Below are 16942 nucleotides of genomic sequence, written 5' to 3' on the forward strand. Positions count from 1 at the left end.
AAATTAAGATAAATGTCATAACAAGTACATGTCATTAAAATATTTAAGGTAATAATAAAGCATTACTTTGCAAGGTAATTAAACTTTTAAAATAATCCATCATAACACGTATAGTAAAAAGAATTGAGAATCCTTGGAATTGAAATACATTTAGAAGGGGTAAGAATTACCACTTACCTCACTGCTGCGGTAAGGTATGCAAGGATCTACTAATAAGGTTATACAAACGGGACAGTTATTAACCAGAAAGCCGAAAATAACCGCAACCGGATAACCAGATGACCGGGTACCCAGTTGCGGTTACCGGTCATTGAATTCTAAAAAACCGGTCAATAACCAGGTAACTGGTTTTTTATTATTATTATTATTATTAATATAGTTTTTATTTTCTGATGAGTTATAAAATTTTTATTTTCTGTTTTTCTGTAAATTGGATTAATTTAGTTCTAAGGTTACTGTTATATTGTTCAAGGAATCTGTCGACTTTGAACCTGGGCGGAGAGATATCACCAGCCATTGGAGGTTTGAGAAATTTACAATCCATGCACGTTTTTGTCTCTTATTTGTTTTTCATTTCAGTAATGCTTCTTCGGTAGAATTATCTTAATATGATTTTTTACTATTCTTTAATGTAACAGTGACAGAGACTTGCAGGTACTGGTCAAATCCCAGATGAAATTCGGAACTATGCTTCTCTTGTGCAATGACTGTACAATCCACATTTTTCATCGATCAATTCTTTTATGCCCCTTTTGTTTAGGGTTGGCAATTTTTGACACGACCCGCGAACCCGACACGAAAAAACCGGGTTTGGGTTTGTTATAATCGGGTTGACCCGATTATAATCGTGTTTGGCGGGTCAACCCGATTGCACGGGTTGACCCGATAACACGATTACCCGCCAACACGATTATAACCCGATTAAAAAAAAAAAATTGAAGGTAAAAAAAAAAAATTGAAGGTTGAAACATGTGAAAACAGTAAAATTGATGCCGTGTCGGGTCGGGTCGTATCGGGTAAACGGGTGACACGTATTTTAGTCGGGTTTGTCGGGTCGTGTTCGGGTCACGTGTCACAACCCGATTAATAATCGGGTCGGGTTCGGGTTGACACGTTTATATAATCGGGTCAATCGGGTTGACCCGAACCCGACCCGTGAACCCGAATTGCCAACTCTACTTTTGTTGTATCTGCGTCAATTTGAGAGTGTTCTAATCTCAAATAAATTGAAAAATTCAACATATATTGAAAATCAGTTATCCGGTTAATAACAGGTTTAAAATAATCGGATAATCGGCGGTTGGTAAAAATTGCAACCGGCCTATCGGTTATGGTTGCGGTTACAAGTAAATAACCGCTACCGCAACCGGTTGTACATCCCTATCTACTAAGACTTGAATAATAAAGTTCAACGTATGATCCTTAATAATAATATCATCTCATCCTCTTTCTATTAACAACGTATGATTATGTTACAATCCTCTACTACCGTCAATTTGAGAGTGTTCTAATCTCAAATAGATTGAAAAATTCAACATATATTGAAAATCAGTTATCCGGTTAATAACGGTTTAAAATAATCGGATAATCGGCGGTTGGTAAAAACTGCAACCAGCCTATCGGTTATGGTTGCGGTTACAAGTAAATAACCGCTATCGCAACCGGTTGTGCATCCCTATCTGCTAAAACTTGAATAATAAAGTTCAACGTATGATCCTTAATAATAATATCCTCTCATCCTCTTTCTATTAACAACGTATGATTATGTTACAATCCTCTACTACTTAAGACTAGAAGTCCGATATTCATGGAGGCGTATGACCAAAATACAAGTATTCTAGCAGTTCTACATTGCAGTTATGCTTGTGTTACAGCTGATCAAACAGTACCAAGATGTAATTTAGGGCTGTCGATTTTTTATTGACCCGCGAATCTGACATGAAATTAATGATTGATGATTGAGGGGTATGACCCATTTAATTAAATAGGTTGAGTTAGAGTTGACTTATACAGTCTTATGCTTATGTCTCGACATAAACCGAAATCGACACGTAACATTTAGGGCTAACAATTTTTTGACAGGACCTGCAAACCCGACATAAAATTAGCAAGTTAAGGTTAAAAGGTTTGACTCATTTGATTAAATGGGTCGGGTTATGGTTGATTTATATAATTTTATACACATGTCTCAACACGACCCAAACCCAACAGGTGAACACAAATTATCACCTCTAATGTACAAAAGAAGCAAATATATAAATAATACATTCACACTACATGCAACAACATTGGAGTTTCACATGTGATGGAAAATTCATGTCGAATAGAAACAACAAGCTTAAGTGGTTGATATGACATAAATAGACTCAAATTCATAAGCTTAAGCCGGCGGAGAAAAAAAAAAAAAAAAAAAAAATTAGCCGGAAAAGAATCGTTTCCACGACTGCCATGGCAGAAACCCACCTGCAAATAAGATAGTTTTAGGCAAAAATGCTTGTTTAATTGAAACAAAACACACTCTACAAATCAACTAAAAATAGAATCATACCACATCCGGGGCATCGAAAATAGTACTTCTTGTCTCTAAGAACAAGCCCTGAGCCTCCACATACCTCACATCTTTTCTGTGCAATCTGCCACATAACATAAAAATCAAACCAAAAAGTAATTAATAAGATCGAAAATAGAAATATATTCAAAAAATTACATCTCACAACAAATTTCCAAATTCTTTTATCATCGTAGTCTAGGCCTAACCATTATCTGCTTACAATTCTTTTGCTGAACTCTATTCCTGCCACCACAAAAGGTGTAATCCCAGCTGCACAATCATTATTTAATTAATTAATATGATTAAATTTAATTATATAATTAATATTTTAACAGTTGTCGGTACCTATAACTCCGACGACAATTTGCCAGGTGACCTCGGCTTCGGCCGGAGTTGTTGCGGCGGAAACATCATTAATCGCCGCAATAGTAGCCGTTGATTTTCGGTTTCCATTAAAAATGATGCATCTTTTTTGAGAAAGAAGATTGGCTGTAGATGCTATGGATTTGGGTTTAAAGAGGGTGTTGTTTGAAGGTGGAACAGTGAGTGGTAGTGATGAAGAAAGTGATGGAAGTAGAGCTTCCATGGCTAAAGAGTAGAGGAGGATAGGTAGCTGAGATAGAAACTGAACCGGGGGGTCTGAGAGAAACGGGGGCCTCATGGCCTGGACCGTTTAAATTGGGCCACGTCGGCTTTGTTTGGTCTGGGTTCGCGCCAAGCCACACAATGACTCGTGTGGATCACAATTAACGCATTTTTTGGTAAACAAACCAAACGTATATCTTGCGAAAAGCATTGATTTTTTATTTTATTTTATGTTTTTTCTGGGGCAAGGAAATAGCTTAGCACAATTTTATCAATTATTAATGACCACCATTAATTTTGATATTTTGGTCATGACTAGTGAGTGGATTGAGCCATATGGAATAAGTGTTCATAATTTTTTATTTTATTTTATGGGGTTTACATTTTAAAAAAAAATGTTTTATAAAAGAATACCTGCTTATTTTAAAAATCTTAAACAAATGCAGAGTTTTATTTGTGAAAAAAATAAAAAAAAAATTATGAAAACTGTTAGTTAGGGTGATCGAGTGACTCGGACAGCCACCCACCCTAATTTTTTTTCTTTTTAAATTTTTTAAATAATAAGTTAGCCCTTACTTTTTAAGAAAAAAAGTTAAACTCTTATTTTGTTAAAATATTTTTTTAAAAAAATTAAGACAAATTTATAAAAGATATTTTATGCTTTGAGTTATTTGTTAATATATTTGTCTTCATATATATATATATATATATAAAAGACATAAAAAAAAAAGTATTAACAAATATTACCGTTATAATTTTATATAACGATAACCGACTAATATTTAATTATTCATTTCTCAAAACCTTAAATAATAGATCATTTTAATTACATGTGATGATTTTTTTTGTTTATTGTATTAGGATTTTTGGATTTTTTTTTTTTGTGAAATGGGATTTTTTGGATGTTAGTTTCAAGAGAAATGTTAAAAATTTTATTTTTATTTTATAATATTAATATAGTCGTTTTAATTAATTTTTAAATTAGTCTTTATTAAAAAAAATCTAAAAATTAATTAGATTTGCCACGTCGGTATTATGGAATATGAAATAGTTGTTTGATAGCCATAGTCTAGTTAGAGAGATAAACCTCAAGAACTCATAATACTTGGATTAATCCCAAATTAGTGATTAATTACCAGCAAGCAGCAAGAACTAAGAACTAAGAAGATAAGAACAAACCTGTGAAGAAGATACTTTTCTGGTTAGGGTTTTTGGGTATATTCTTTCTCTCTCTAAAAATGGCAGCTTTTTTCTCTCTCTACCCTTTCAATACCATCCCTCATCACTCTCACTCTGCTTCTTCTTCTTCTTCTTCTTTGGGTGTCTATGGGTCGCACTTGACCGTACAGCCTCTATCAAATTTGGCCTTACAGTCCCACTCTCAGAGGTTCGTGGTGCTATCGACGCACTCGAACCATAAGATTCTCAAGCCCAACCGGAGGTCGCGGTACGGCCAGGCGCTCTCGCCATTTGATAGCGATGACGAGGAAGTTGATGATGTGGACGGAGAAGATGATGATGACGTGGCGGAGGATGATAGTTCTTCGCCCAATGTGAGCTAAGCTAACTTGCGCCGACTAGTTTTGGAATGTCTTTTATTTTTTCGTTTTGAGAGGCTAAAAAGAGAGTGCTTTGTGCGTGGTTTTGGGTTATGAATGTGAAATTTCACTTGCTGATCAAATTATTCGAAATGGGTCTAAATGCAAGTCTTTGGAAGTACTAATTTGAATTTTTATGCTAATGAAAATGGAACCAACGTGTATGTGCTTTGCATGTTAATTTCTGGCTACTGGGACTGGTTCAACTGCTAAGTTAATTAGCCAATTGGTTTGTGTTAGACTCAACTCAGAGGAGGTTGGCATATTTTGGAGCTCCTATATGAATATGCAAAAGATTTTGTGTATATTTATCTCTGTGCTTTTATTTTCTTGTTGAGGTTGGTTTGCTTGAGCTTTTATAATTATCTGTATTGATGACATGACCCCCATTTTAGCTAGTGGCTGTATTCTCAATTATGGATAAGTATTGTTGTTGTATTTCATTAGAGGATCTGACCCAAAAACTTGAACTAGTAGATGGACAGGCCTAATGTACACAGCCAACTGATTTGGAATTCGTTAGCAGCCTCTCTCACGTCTAGCCCCAACAAAAACTGAAACCAAGACAAACGGGTCTAAAAACGGGCATGTGGATTCAAGAACGAACAAACTCGGCTCTGATACCATATTATAACATTTATAGGTGGAGAGGCCAACAATTACATACATCCTGAACCATTTACACAGAGTACATGTATAAGCAGTGCTGTTGATTAGCGAGCACTCTGTGCATGCTGGTGTATTAGTGGTTGTTAAATGCATGCAGATGCATAAGTTGGTATGACATATGCTACTCTGTTTTCTTTGTTCTAACAAGTTCCAATACTACTCTGGGATGCATCTGCAGGATGACTTTGCCGAAACGGCAGACTTTGAAGTTAATGGAAAGCAATTTAAGTCCCAGAACAGACATAAAACAAGAAAAGATGATCAGAGACAACCAGAAAAAGGCTGGGGCATCAGATCATCCAAGTTTGGACGAACCCTCAAAGTTGACGAAGACCAAGTAGATGTGAGAAATGGAAAGAACATTCTAGGGACGAGTAGCTTTGGAAATTCTTATCATATTTCCAACAAAATGGAGAAAGTCAGATCCTTAGATATGAATGGCGGAGGAAAGGTGAGTTTGCATTAACATGATGAGCTGTTAACTTTCACTGTGAACTGTACTGATGAGGCAGAGGAGCATTACATATGTTTTCTTTGATTGCAGCTGATGACAAGGAAATCTATGGAGAAAAAATATCCTCAGCTATTTGAAGAAATAGATTTGGATATGAAATGGCTCCCCCTTCTTGATTACTTGAGCACGTATGGGCTTAAGGAATCACATTTTATTCAAATGTATGAGAGGCACATGCCTTCCCTTCAAATAAATGTATGTTCTGCACAAGAAAGGTTGGACTACTTGTTGAGTGTTGGGGTCAAAGAAACAGACGTGAGAAGAATACTTTTGAGGCAGCCACAGATTTTAGAGTACACAGTGGAGAAAAATTTGAAATCCCACGTTGCTTTCTTGATGGGTTTAGGTATTCCAAGTTCCAGAGTGGGGCAGATAATTGCAGCTGCTCCATCCCTGTTTTCTTATAGTGTTGAGAATTCATTGAAACCCACAGTTAGATACTTGGTTGAGGAGGTCGGCATTAAGGAAAAAGATTTAGGTAAAGTCATACAGCTTAGCCCCCAAATACTGGTTCAGCGCATTGACATATCGTGGAATACTCGTTATGTTTTTCTGTCAAAGGAATTGGGAGCATCAAGAGATAGTGTAGTTAAGATGGTGAGAAAACATCCCCAGCTCCTACATTACAGTATCGATGATGGATTGCTGCCTAGGATCAATTTCCTGAGGGGTATTGGGATGCATAATTCTGACATCTTGAAAGTCTTAACCAGCCTTACACAGGTCAATTTGCTTCCTTGTATGCATAGTTAAATTTTGCAAAAAAATAACTTCTTTTTTTTTCTGATATGAATCACTTGTGCTTATGTGCTGCAAAAAACTGTTTACTCTTTCCATGTTCATCTCCACTTTATGAGTTTACTAGTCATAAATTTCTATTTTTTCCTGCTATAAAGATTGATTCATATGTTCAATTAAATCTGCTTTTGTTGTGCAATGGATTCCATTTACATTGGTAAGCATTGACTATGCTTGCAGGTTTTATCTTTGTCACTGGAGGAGAATCTGAAGCCTAAGTACACGTACTTGATCAATGAACTTCATAATGAGGTTCATTCCTTGACAAAATATCCTATGTACTTAAGTTTATCTTTGGATCAGAGAATTCGTCCTCGCCATAGGTTCTTGGTTTCCCTAAAAAAAGCTCCAAAGGGGCCGTTTCCTCTTAGTTCACTGGTTCCAACTGACGAATGCTTTTGTCAGCAGTGGGCTGGAACCAGTTTAGATAAATATTTGGCGTTTCGGCAGACACTACTACTCAAGGAGTTTGCAAAGAAATATGGAAAGAAAGGAAAACACACTGCCCTCTAGTGTGCCTTAGGCTTATGATACAAGTAATGGAAGAGCAGTCTCTTAATTAACTTCAGCAACCAAAAACTTGTTTTGTTAAATGTTAGTGAGTTTTTTGGTTGATGCTCTGTACATTTGATCTATATAAGCTTCTAGTAAGCAAATGCTATGCCATGGTTTCATGACACGGTATAAGTGCTGTAATCTGTGGCGAAGCTGCTCTAGTTGCACACAAAGTCGATGCAACATTTTCAGCTGAAGGCCTGCTGAGGGTTATTTTCAAAGTTCTGGTGATCTAGAGGCCAAATGACATAATGGCAAGTTTGTTACCTTAAGGTAAGTTGTTAATCCTTGAACAATACAGTAAATGGAAATAGAAGTTGCATACAAGAGAATGCAGTTTACAAGGGACAGAGTGGATATATGCTGGAGTTGGATCTGCCATGGAAAGCTCCCATGTATGAAGTTTCTCACTGTAAAAGATTTATATGAATATTAGATTAAATGATTGCAACATTTTGCGTTTCTGCCTTTGTGCCATTAAATGCCCTTCAATTTTGGAGTAGGATAATACATTTTCTTTCATTAGCTGGTACCTCCCCACCCTCTCTCTTTTTTCTTTTTTCTTTTTAATTTTTTTTTTTTATTGTAAGCAGTAATTTAATATGTTATTCGATGATGCCAAACAAAATGTTTCAAGGTATGTCTTCAGATTTATCTTTTACTGCTGATGATGATCAACTTCTCTAACATCTATAAAACCCATTGTAGGTATTTATCCTCATTCCAACTCATTTATGAGAACAACGTAAGGAGCGTGTTGTACTTGGTACAAGTTCTTAAAACTTGTTGATGCTTCCATACATTTTTTAGTATCCAATACTTTTTGTACTTTTTTCACATAGGATGTGCTTTTGTTACCTGCACAACCTCGATATTGGAGTGACTATTTCACGTGATATGCAAAATATAAATTTATTTCACATTTAATGTTATGGTATCCCTGCTTTCATTGTCTGGCTGCCATTATCTGCCCCAATATATGCATGATTGCCATGGCTCATTTAGATTCACCATTCATCTGCTATCCTTTGAAAAGGTAACTTTATCCCTGCTTTCATTGTCTGGCTGCTAGTATCTGCCCCAATATATGCATGATTGCCATGGCTCATTTAGATTCACCATTCATTTGCTATCAGTTGAAAAGGGTGTCAGATGGTTCATCAATCTTAACTGGGTTAATTCCCCTTTGCTCACAAATTAACTTTCCACTTGCAGTAACTTGACGGTTTATTTGTTTCTTCACTTACCAATTATTTGGTGTTTTTTTTTTCCAATCTTTATAAACTTTTCTTCTTGTAAGCAAAATCAGTTCAAGTGGTTACACGGATTTGCAATAAGCTAACTATGGTATAAAAATTTGTTGAGAACTCAATGTGGTAAGCAATAAAAGCAAATAGATCTCTACTCTCAACTTTCGTCCAAAATCTTAAAGGAATTTATTAATGTGTCATGTTAGACCCAATCATACAATGACACGCACTCCTGCTGAGCATATTTTCATTTGGCCAAAGGGGTGGCTCGACCACTTCATAATTTTTATTTTTTTACTTTTTTATATTATGAATGACGCATGATGGTGTATAAGGATTTGACATGACACATTGATGGGATGAATCTATTTGCTTTTATTGCTCACCTCAGTGAGTTCTTAGCAATTTTTTATACCACAAGATATTTTTTTCTTCCTTGCCACAATAAGATTAGAAAAGTGTACTGCTTTTGAACGTTAGAAAGTAAAATTTATGTCACAATGTCTTATTGTCTTAGCGTGACCAAAAAAAGAAAGGAAAAGGAGGAGAATGTGTTTATTTATAAGTTATAAATGTTGGTCAGAGCATTTCCAGCAATGTTCTAAAACTGTTGTGTATATTTAGCTAATATAATGCAAAAATCACATCTAATTTGGGGTGGCAACTCGTGTTAAAATGTTAGGTCATATTGAAGCATGAGTATAAGATTATATAGATAAACTCAAACACGGTCCATTTAATTTCGTGTTGAGTTAGTGTGGGGTTCGCGAGTCGTGTAAAAAATTGTGAGCGCTACATTCAGTAGCTTGTCTTCTTATCTAAAACCCATATTTTGCTTTTTGGTTAGTTACTTTTAGGCAAATACAGTAACTTACGTATTTTTTTTAATCGGTTCTCTCTCCTCTCTTGGTGATCTAAGAAAAAGAAAAAAATATTATAAAATATGTTTGAGTATGTATTCAAAAAAAAAAATATATATATATATATATATATATATATATAATAGTAGCAAAAATGTGCAACATTACTGGCAGAGCTAAATACACAAATTTCTTGCCATTCATTGCACCCGCTGCCTTATGGTGTCACCTATGATTTTCACTTGGGATCCATTTGGAGTTCACGGATCAGAGGGAAGTTGAGTTAAGCAATCTCAGTTCAGAAGTTGAAATTTGTCTTCTTCGGAGTTCGTGTTATCTTTTGAATTTACAAAATGATTGGTGTGATTGTTCAGATTAGAGACTTAATTTAAACAACAGTGCGTGAGGATTCTTATACTCTATGGGGGCAGTTGCCGTGATCTCTAAATAGTGTTCTTTACCTAATCAATATTCATAATCATAGGTGGTGTCTTTGTTTCAACTCTATTTGAATTTGTTTATAAATTGACTGTCTTCACAATTCATGCAAAATCATGTCCTCTCCCTTTTCATTGGGGATGCCAATTTGAGTTCACTTGTCGGGTTCGGGTCATGTCGACACGTGGGTATAATACTACATAGGTCATCTTAACCCGGCTCATTTAGTTAAATAGGTCAAATTCTTCAATTATAACCCGTTAATTTTATGTTTTGAGTTTGTTTCTAATTTACGAGTTGTGTCAATAAAATTGTCATCATTTATGGTAGTGTAGTTTCAAGGGTCAAGCTAGTTGAAAGACTGCAGAATTTGCTTTCTTTTCAAGCTTTTTAGGTCACTAAAAACATCAATTACTGTGTTTGATAAAGATATTTGCTATGTTTGGAGTGAAGTCTTTCTACTTCAGGCTGATCCAATTCCTTGCAAAGTATCTCTCACACCTGCTCCCTCACAAGCCACCCATTATTTTCCGAAATCTGCGGCCACTTTTTGTTGTCTGTGCATGAGAAGCAAGTCATCCAATCGGGGGTCCAGATTGGCTAGGGAGACATCAATATTCAGTTCTATCTTTTCAGAAACTCATGAAAAATTATGTAGCCCCCTTGTAGAGGACAATCAAATTTAATTGTGTTTAGACAGTTTAGTAACTGGCGTGATAAGTGTGTAAAAAGTTTGTAGTAAAAATTGTAGTACCCTAACAATGAATAATGTTAGGAACCATCTTTTTGTCATTTTTTTATCCTTCTAAAGTTGACGTGACTTTTAAAATTACCATTGAATTTTAGATTGATCACTATTAAATTTTGATCTAATGATAATTTCAAAATTGGCAGTCCATTTTAGCAGGAATTTTTGAGGGTTGTCTCGTTGTGATGATGTATGTGTCACTTTAAACATCCAACACTCCTTTAATCAGAACTCTCATTTGAGACTTCCCATCTTCATCTATCGTTCTAAAAGACTGGCATTCAATGACATTAAAGAAAGGATCCTTTAAAAAATTGAGAGGTGAAAAACAAAAGTTCTTTCTCAAGCTGGAGGCCCCAGTCTGGGCCTAAATTTGCTAGTCAGTTTAAGAAGTCCAAAAGGTTAAGGAGCAAATGTTTACATTGTCGTCGAAAAAAATAAAGGTTTAAGAAGCCCAAAGGTAGCTTGTCTTCTAAAACAACCCCCTTACCCGACTTCAATAAAAAGGTTTGCTTTGAGAAGATAAAAATATAATTCCTAACATTACTCTCCTCTCACAATGCCCGAACATTATTGTTGTACAGAGAGAATGAATAAATAAAAACATATTAGTAGTAATTTTTAATGCCACGTTAGAAAGTTTGCATTTGAGATTATCATAGCATGTAGCATTTCTCAAATGAATGAGAGAGTTCAACAATGCAGGTTTTGTCTAAATCTCAAACATACTACCATATACCATTTTCTAAGCTCAGTCCTCCTATTATTCACTTTGTGGCACATATTACTAAATCACACAGTTTTGAAATTTTGCTGCAATACAAGGCAGAGAGGAATATCATATTTCTAAGTCTGCCTTCTTTAGGGTGTACAGTTAATGATCTGCAACCAACCCACCGTTTTAATGCATGTTTTCCTTGCAGAAAATGATCGAATAAGGAGATGCAAAAACGCCAAATTCAATCATTTAAAAAGAATAGCCTGATCATTGAAAATAGACAATAAATCATGCAAAATCAAACCCAGAAAAGTGGTTATGAAAATGAAGGTTATGATCCAAAATTAATACCAAATCCCCACCAGATGAATATGATATGAAACCCATATAATTCTTTCTTCTATCTAAAAAGAGAAGTAATATACTAGGAAAAAGAAAACTAGATAAACTGGTATAAGCTGTTGCTAAACCTTTTGTTGAAGATATTTCATCTATTGTCAGTGTCGTTGAGATTCTAAACTCTTTGAACACTGCATACATTTTTGGTTCCTTTCTTCCACTAAAGACTATAATTACATCCTCTGCTAAAGATCCAAACCTCTTGCCTTCTTTCTGTGATTAAGATTAAGAAACTGTAGAACCTTCTTACATGTACTTCTGTGTATCATATTCTTCTTTTTACTTCAACCCAAGTAAGGGGGGAGGAAATTCTTCCATTGTTTCTTTGTTAGCCAATATGTACTTGCAGGAAACTTTGCTTGGTAAACGAACAATCGATAAAGGAGAAAATGGGGGGAAAAGGGCTGTTATGTATCAAGCAAAAGATGTTGCCTTTAAACCAGTACGCTATCTCTATAATCTTCTGTTTGTTGCTGAACCTATATGACAGTAGAAATGCCGCTAGCTATTGCAGACGCAAATGGGCTCTCAGGGAGATTAAGAGTTTGACTGCTGGACAAAAGAAAACAAAATAAAACCCCCAGTCAGAAAACTATATCCTGTAACATAAGATGTTGCAAACTGTATAATATATACCAAGGGATTTTAAAAGTGAATCAGAGCTGAGAGCCAGGAGGTGATGCAGCAGAGATGAATGGTGTTAAGTTTTAAATGCAAAAAGACCAACAAAGATTTTGTAGAAATGTGACATCTAAGCACTAAAGATCTGTTTTAAGATAAAAACAACCAAAGCAGTAATCGTCGACAAGGATCAGAGAGAGGAAATAAAAGTAAAGCTTAACATCTTCTGCGTTATACCTCTCCGGGTCAGTGTGGGAGGTGTCTATGTGCCTGTTATCATCACTAGCGGAGCCACTGTTCAAAACATCCAACAGATAATTGAATCGTTCTGCCGATGGGAAATCGAAAGGATCTGCAGGAACTTTGATTTAAGATGAGAACAAGAAACACCGCCATTAGGGACAAAAATTAGAAAGAAGAAAAAAAAAATAATGAAAATCCAAATACAAGGCAGAGAAGCAAACAAATGGATAAACAACATACCATGAGAAACTTTAAACCCATCTGAGGAGTAGCCGAAGTAGGGCTGACTGGCTGGATGTTTCCGTGCCAACTGCAGCTCTGCAAGGCGCCTCCTCTCAAGTTCAAGGACTTGTTCTTGGTCTTCCATAAGCTGCTTCCTCAGCAACCTGGAGGTCTCACATCCTCTTGCCACTTAAAAAGAATCATATGTCAGTCAGCATAAAGGCTCTATAAACAAGATTGATTTTTTACACAAAAAAGAGCGATTGAATGAAAAGGCAAGGTCAAATCAGCAAGGAGGCATTGTTGGGGACGCTTTCTGGGGAAGCTTTTTGTTTTTTAGCAAAAAAAACAAAACATTAACAAACAACTTTAAACACAAAACACCCAAAACTATTTTCACCATTATATCACATCATAACACTTTCAACCAAAAAGCAAAAAACACCCTCTAAAAAGTGTTATCAAAGAAACCCAATATACAATAAGCATTAATACAGTAAAAATTCCCATTCATCCTACTCACTTGCATGAAGTTCAGAATCCATGTCAGCATAGTGTGAAGAATAGTACATTTGAGGCTCAATTCTGTCTGGGTATTTCCTGCTGGAAAATAAAATTCGCATGAAAGAGAGTCACTGATAGAGCGGAGTCAAGACATTGAAACTTTAGACGATAAAATCCTTTCTATCAATGAAAAACTAAAATGGAGATAAAAGCACATAGTTTCACCAATACATGATGTTATGAAAATCAAGAATTTTGAATATACACCCTAAATTAACTCAAATTAGGTATTGAAACGTCGTAAGGAATAAATAGGATAAAAAGAATTGTCTATAAAAAGCTTTCAGTTGAAGAATCTATGCAACAATTTACAGCTTTGAATATTTTTTTCCCAGAATATGCAAATCTATCAACTTATGATGCTCTATCATCTACAGACAGATTTTTGACAGTTAGATAAATAAGTAGACAACAAATTCACCTGTCATTGAGCTTTGATTTCTCCCTGTAAGGTTTGACAAGAACACGAGCCCCGCAAACAAAATGCGGATTTCCTTTTGCCAAAATCATTTTCACCGTGTCTGCACTAACAAAGGTTACAAACCCAAACATTCGTTTCTGCTGGCAGGGAATCCTCACATCTTCAACCGGACCGAAGGTGCTACAAACAAGACAGCACAATAAGAAAACTTTTGACACTACAAAATCATTTACATACAAAGAAGTATGCAACTTTCTACTAATAAGAGTTTCATGATAGAATTACTTGAAATAGTTGGAGACATCCTCTTCTGTGAAAGTGCTTTCAGCAGGAAATGTTAAATATATCTGTCGTGATCCACTGACAATTGGACCAGGGTCGCTTTTCTCATTCCGATTATCCATGTATTTTGAAGCATCTTCAGCCAAAATTACTGCATGCTGACCATGAGGCCTGTAAATCATAATATGCACCAGTCAGATACTTACGTATCAAAGATTATATATTACTAAATGGGAAACCCCATTGAAGAGGTACAGTTGCATGGCACCTGTCAATCAGCCGAATACTATTTTTCAATCGAGCAAGAAGCTTTGTCAAACTATAACCAGCTTTACCATGTCTTTGGCTCTCAGTGAGGTACCCGTCAGCCTGAAGAACTTTTCCAAAGTTCTCATAATATATCATAGGCAGAGAAGCAATTGAAATAGGATTCCCCCTTCTTGATTTCAAAATCTCAACGATTTCCATCTCTAACTTCTCAAGAGACCTGGGTGAGAAAAACTGATCTTCATTAATGCCATCATCTCCATACATCTGAGAGAAGCTCTCAGGCACGACTTGCCCATGGTAGTACCTACAGCTACTTCCATGCTTACAAAACCCCTTGTTGAAATAGTGACAAGTCTTCCGCGGCAACTCGGGAAGGATCGGAAACCGTCTACTTGCTCTAGCACTGAAGTTGCCTATTGCTGCATCAGGGTAAAAGTACTCATTGGAAAATCCTGAAAGTCCAGAATTTGCAGGCTCTATTGGATCCTCTAGACCCAATAACTGAGTCTGGTTTTGGAGTTCCGCGATAGAATCCGAGCAACCGGATGGAATGAAATCAGAACTAAGCTTGCTACCTAGCTGAGGATCCCAATAGGGAGATGTAACCCCAAAGGCTGTTGGTGATGAAAAAGGCCTAGAAGAAACATGTGAGAAAGGATTGAAAACTGGGCTCATCAGTGGTGAGATAGGAGATGGTGCTGAATTAGTAGCTAACTGTTGTAGTTCAGCTTTGGCTTTAAAAATCACTTCATGAATCAAGTGGTCCGGACCCAAAGCCAACCTAACAATTTCTTGATCCCCACGGTCTTGTAAAAGAAGATACCCTATAATCTTTGTAGCATTTTCTGGTTCTAAGTTCTTGATTTTGTTGAACACAATTCTTGTATACTCCGAAAAATCCATCATTTATCTACTCACTGCAAATGAACACAAAAAGAGTTGAATACCGAGTTACCTGCTGCCTATAAAATTTAACTCACTGAAAAAAACAAAAGCATATAACAAACACCTATTGTGGTTTCTTAAATAATAACCAGAAGCAGAACACCATAAATGACAAATATACTACCAAAAGAACTGTTCATCAGGAGAGAAAAACTCCTATATATTTGTATACTACAACATAAAAATAGTCAAGAGAGATAAGATAGGTCAGCAGTACAGAATCTAGGCCTTCCTGTCAAAGAAAAAGTTGCAGATCTGGTATACCAATGCCTATAAATAGATTCAACAAAAACAGAACATCATATCCTGTCAGAAGCTTCAAGAAGACAGCCCTATTCCAACGAATCTAGAATACACGACACACTGACACGCATAGAAAAGAAATCCCAGAAAGGTCTAATGCTTTTCCCGTCATTCTTGTCTACTCCAAACCATATGAGGAAATGGAAATCTATTTAAAGAAATGAATACTTGAGTATTGCCATAACACCATGAGACCCAGAAATAGAAATTTCTCCCTAATCTGGAAAAGAGAAATTTGAAAGAACATCTCATCGTTAAAATCATATGTTCAAACAAAGACTTTTTCTTTCCAACCAAATCTATTACAACCCATTAAACGATAAACACAAAGCATCTTTTCCATCTCGAGAAGAGAAATCAATACAGATTAAATAAAGGAATATCAATTGAACATATATAGAAAGAACCCTCTATTTTCTTTTTCTTTTCCTCAATAGAAGATACAGAATCAACACATCCAACTAGAAACCCTACGCCATACGAACAGAGCCACTCCATAGACTCCTGTGTTACAACTGCTTCCTTAGAAATTAAAATTCCAAGAGTAGGAAGTTTTTCCAAACTCAAAAACCAGTTTTTTCTCGGTCGAAGCACATCCCAAAAGTAATAATTATCGTGAGAATAAAGTAGGAAAAGAAAATGAAAACAGAAAGAAAAGCAAATCTTGAGCAACACTCTGCGAGAACATGACTCTCATTCAAGCAAACCCCTGAACAGCAAATGACACTAAACAAAGACTGACTAAGAAATAGGAACAAAAAACCACAGATGCAAGGACACCCACCAAAAATCTGTGTAGTCTCATGCAGTGTGAAGAGCAGTCGTAACTCTAAAAGACCAACAGCGAGGAACTTCTTCAACCACCATGTTTAAACACTCTCTCTCTCTCTCTCTCTCTCTCTCTCTCTCTACAACTCTCTCATGCCTTCATTATCCAGAAAAAAATGACATCATGTTTATCTCCAAACGCAAACTGACAGAAATGATCCATTTAAAGAGCGCAAAGAAATTATATACTAAATAGTCAGATTTCTTTTTTTCTTTTTCTTTTTTTTTTAAAAAATGAATTTACTTCTTTTAAAAAAAACTTACTAGACACTACCAAGGTCTCTGTAGTTTAAGATTTGAAAAAGATTTTAAATTTTTTAAATTTACAGATAGATATCATAATCCCAGATAATTAAGGCTATATTTTTTGCTGATTTTTCGAAAGGTGATTACAATTTACAACTGCATGGACTGCGCCAATTACAATCATATCCTTTGCTGGAACCACAGCATCCACCATGAAGTTTTAAATTTTAGAAAATTAAAATAATAATAAAAAAAAATTAATAATTCGGAAATTCCAATGTGCTAAATTTGGAACTTCAACCACATGTCGGCAA

The 16942-nt window shown here is 35.7% G+C and overlaps 3 protein-coding genes across 10 annotated transcripts; 1 reads left to right on the forward strand and 2 right to left on the reverse strand.

Annotated features, from left to right (window-relative positions):
- Positions 1–2237: 2237 nt before the first annotated feature.
- On the reverse strand, positions 2238–3229 carry LOC133876449 (uncharacterized). The gene is made up of 4 exons (XM_062314730.1): positions 2897–3229; positions 2772–2821; positions 2549–2633; positions 2238–2463 (listed from the first exon to the last, which is right to left on the reverse strand). Exons 1-4 carry the CDS (start codon positions 3210–3212, stop codon positions 2417–2419), a joined length of 498 nt encoding a protein of 165 aa, XP_062170714.1. The 5' UTR covers positions 3213–3229; the 3' UTR covers positions 2238–2416.
- A 1038-nt stretch (positions 3230–4267) lies between these two features.
- On the forward strand, positions 4268–7795 carry LOC133876569 (transcription termination factor MTERF9, chloroplastic). Its single transcript, XM_062314876.1, has 4 exons — positions 4268–4689; positions 5582–5854; positions 5948–6640; positions 6896–7795. Exons 1-4 carry the CDS (start codon positions 4375–4377, stop codon positions 7226–7228), a joined length of 1614 nt encoding a protein of 537 aa, XP_062170860.1. The 5' UTR covers positions 4268–4374; the 3' UTR covers positions 7229–7795.
- Positions 7796–11706: 3911 nt separating this feature from the next.
- Positions 11707–16534, reverse strand: LOC133875149 (zinc finger CCCH domain-containing protein 18-like). Of its 8 annotated transcripts, none has more exons than XM_062313171.1 (8): positions 16339–16534; positions 14305–15223; positions 14040–14207; positions 13755–13934; positions 13293–13369; positions 12788–12958; positions 12542–12656; positions 11707–12235 (listed from the first exon to the last, which is right to left on the reverse strand). In XM_062313171.1, exons 2-8 carry the CDS (start codon positions 15210–15212, stop codon positions 12163–12165), a joined length of 1692 nt encoding a protein of 563 aa, XP_062169155.1. In that variant the 5' UTR covers positions 15213–15223; positions 16339–16534; the 3' UTR covers positions 11707–12162. The 8 variants fall into 8 exon arrangements, with proteins under 8 accessions (XP_062169155.1, XP_062169157.1, XP_062169153.1 ...); XM_062313173.1 differs by having other exon boundaries at positions 11707–12232; positions 16339–16533; XM_062313169.1 differs by having other exon boundaries at positions 11707–12232; positions 12542–12665; positions 16339–16533.
- Positions 16535–16942: the final 408 nt, after the last annotated feature.

This window comes from Alnus glutinosa, chromosome 8, assembly GCF_958979055.1.
Source record: "Alnus glutinosa chromosome 8, dhAlnGlut1.1, whole genome shotgun sequence".
Lineage (NCBI taxonomy): Eukaryota > Viridiplantae > Streptophyta > Magnoliopsida > Fagales > Betulaceae > Alnus > Alnus glutinosa.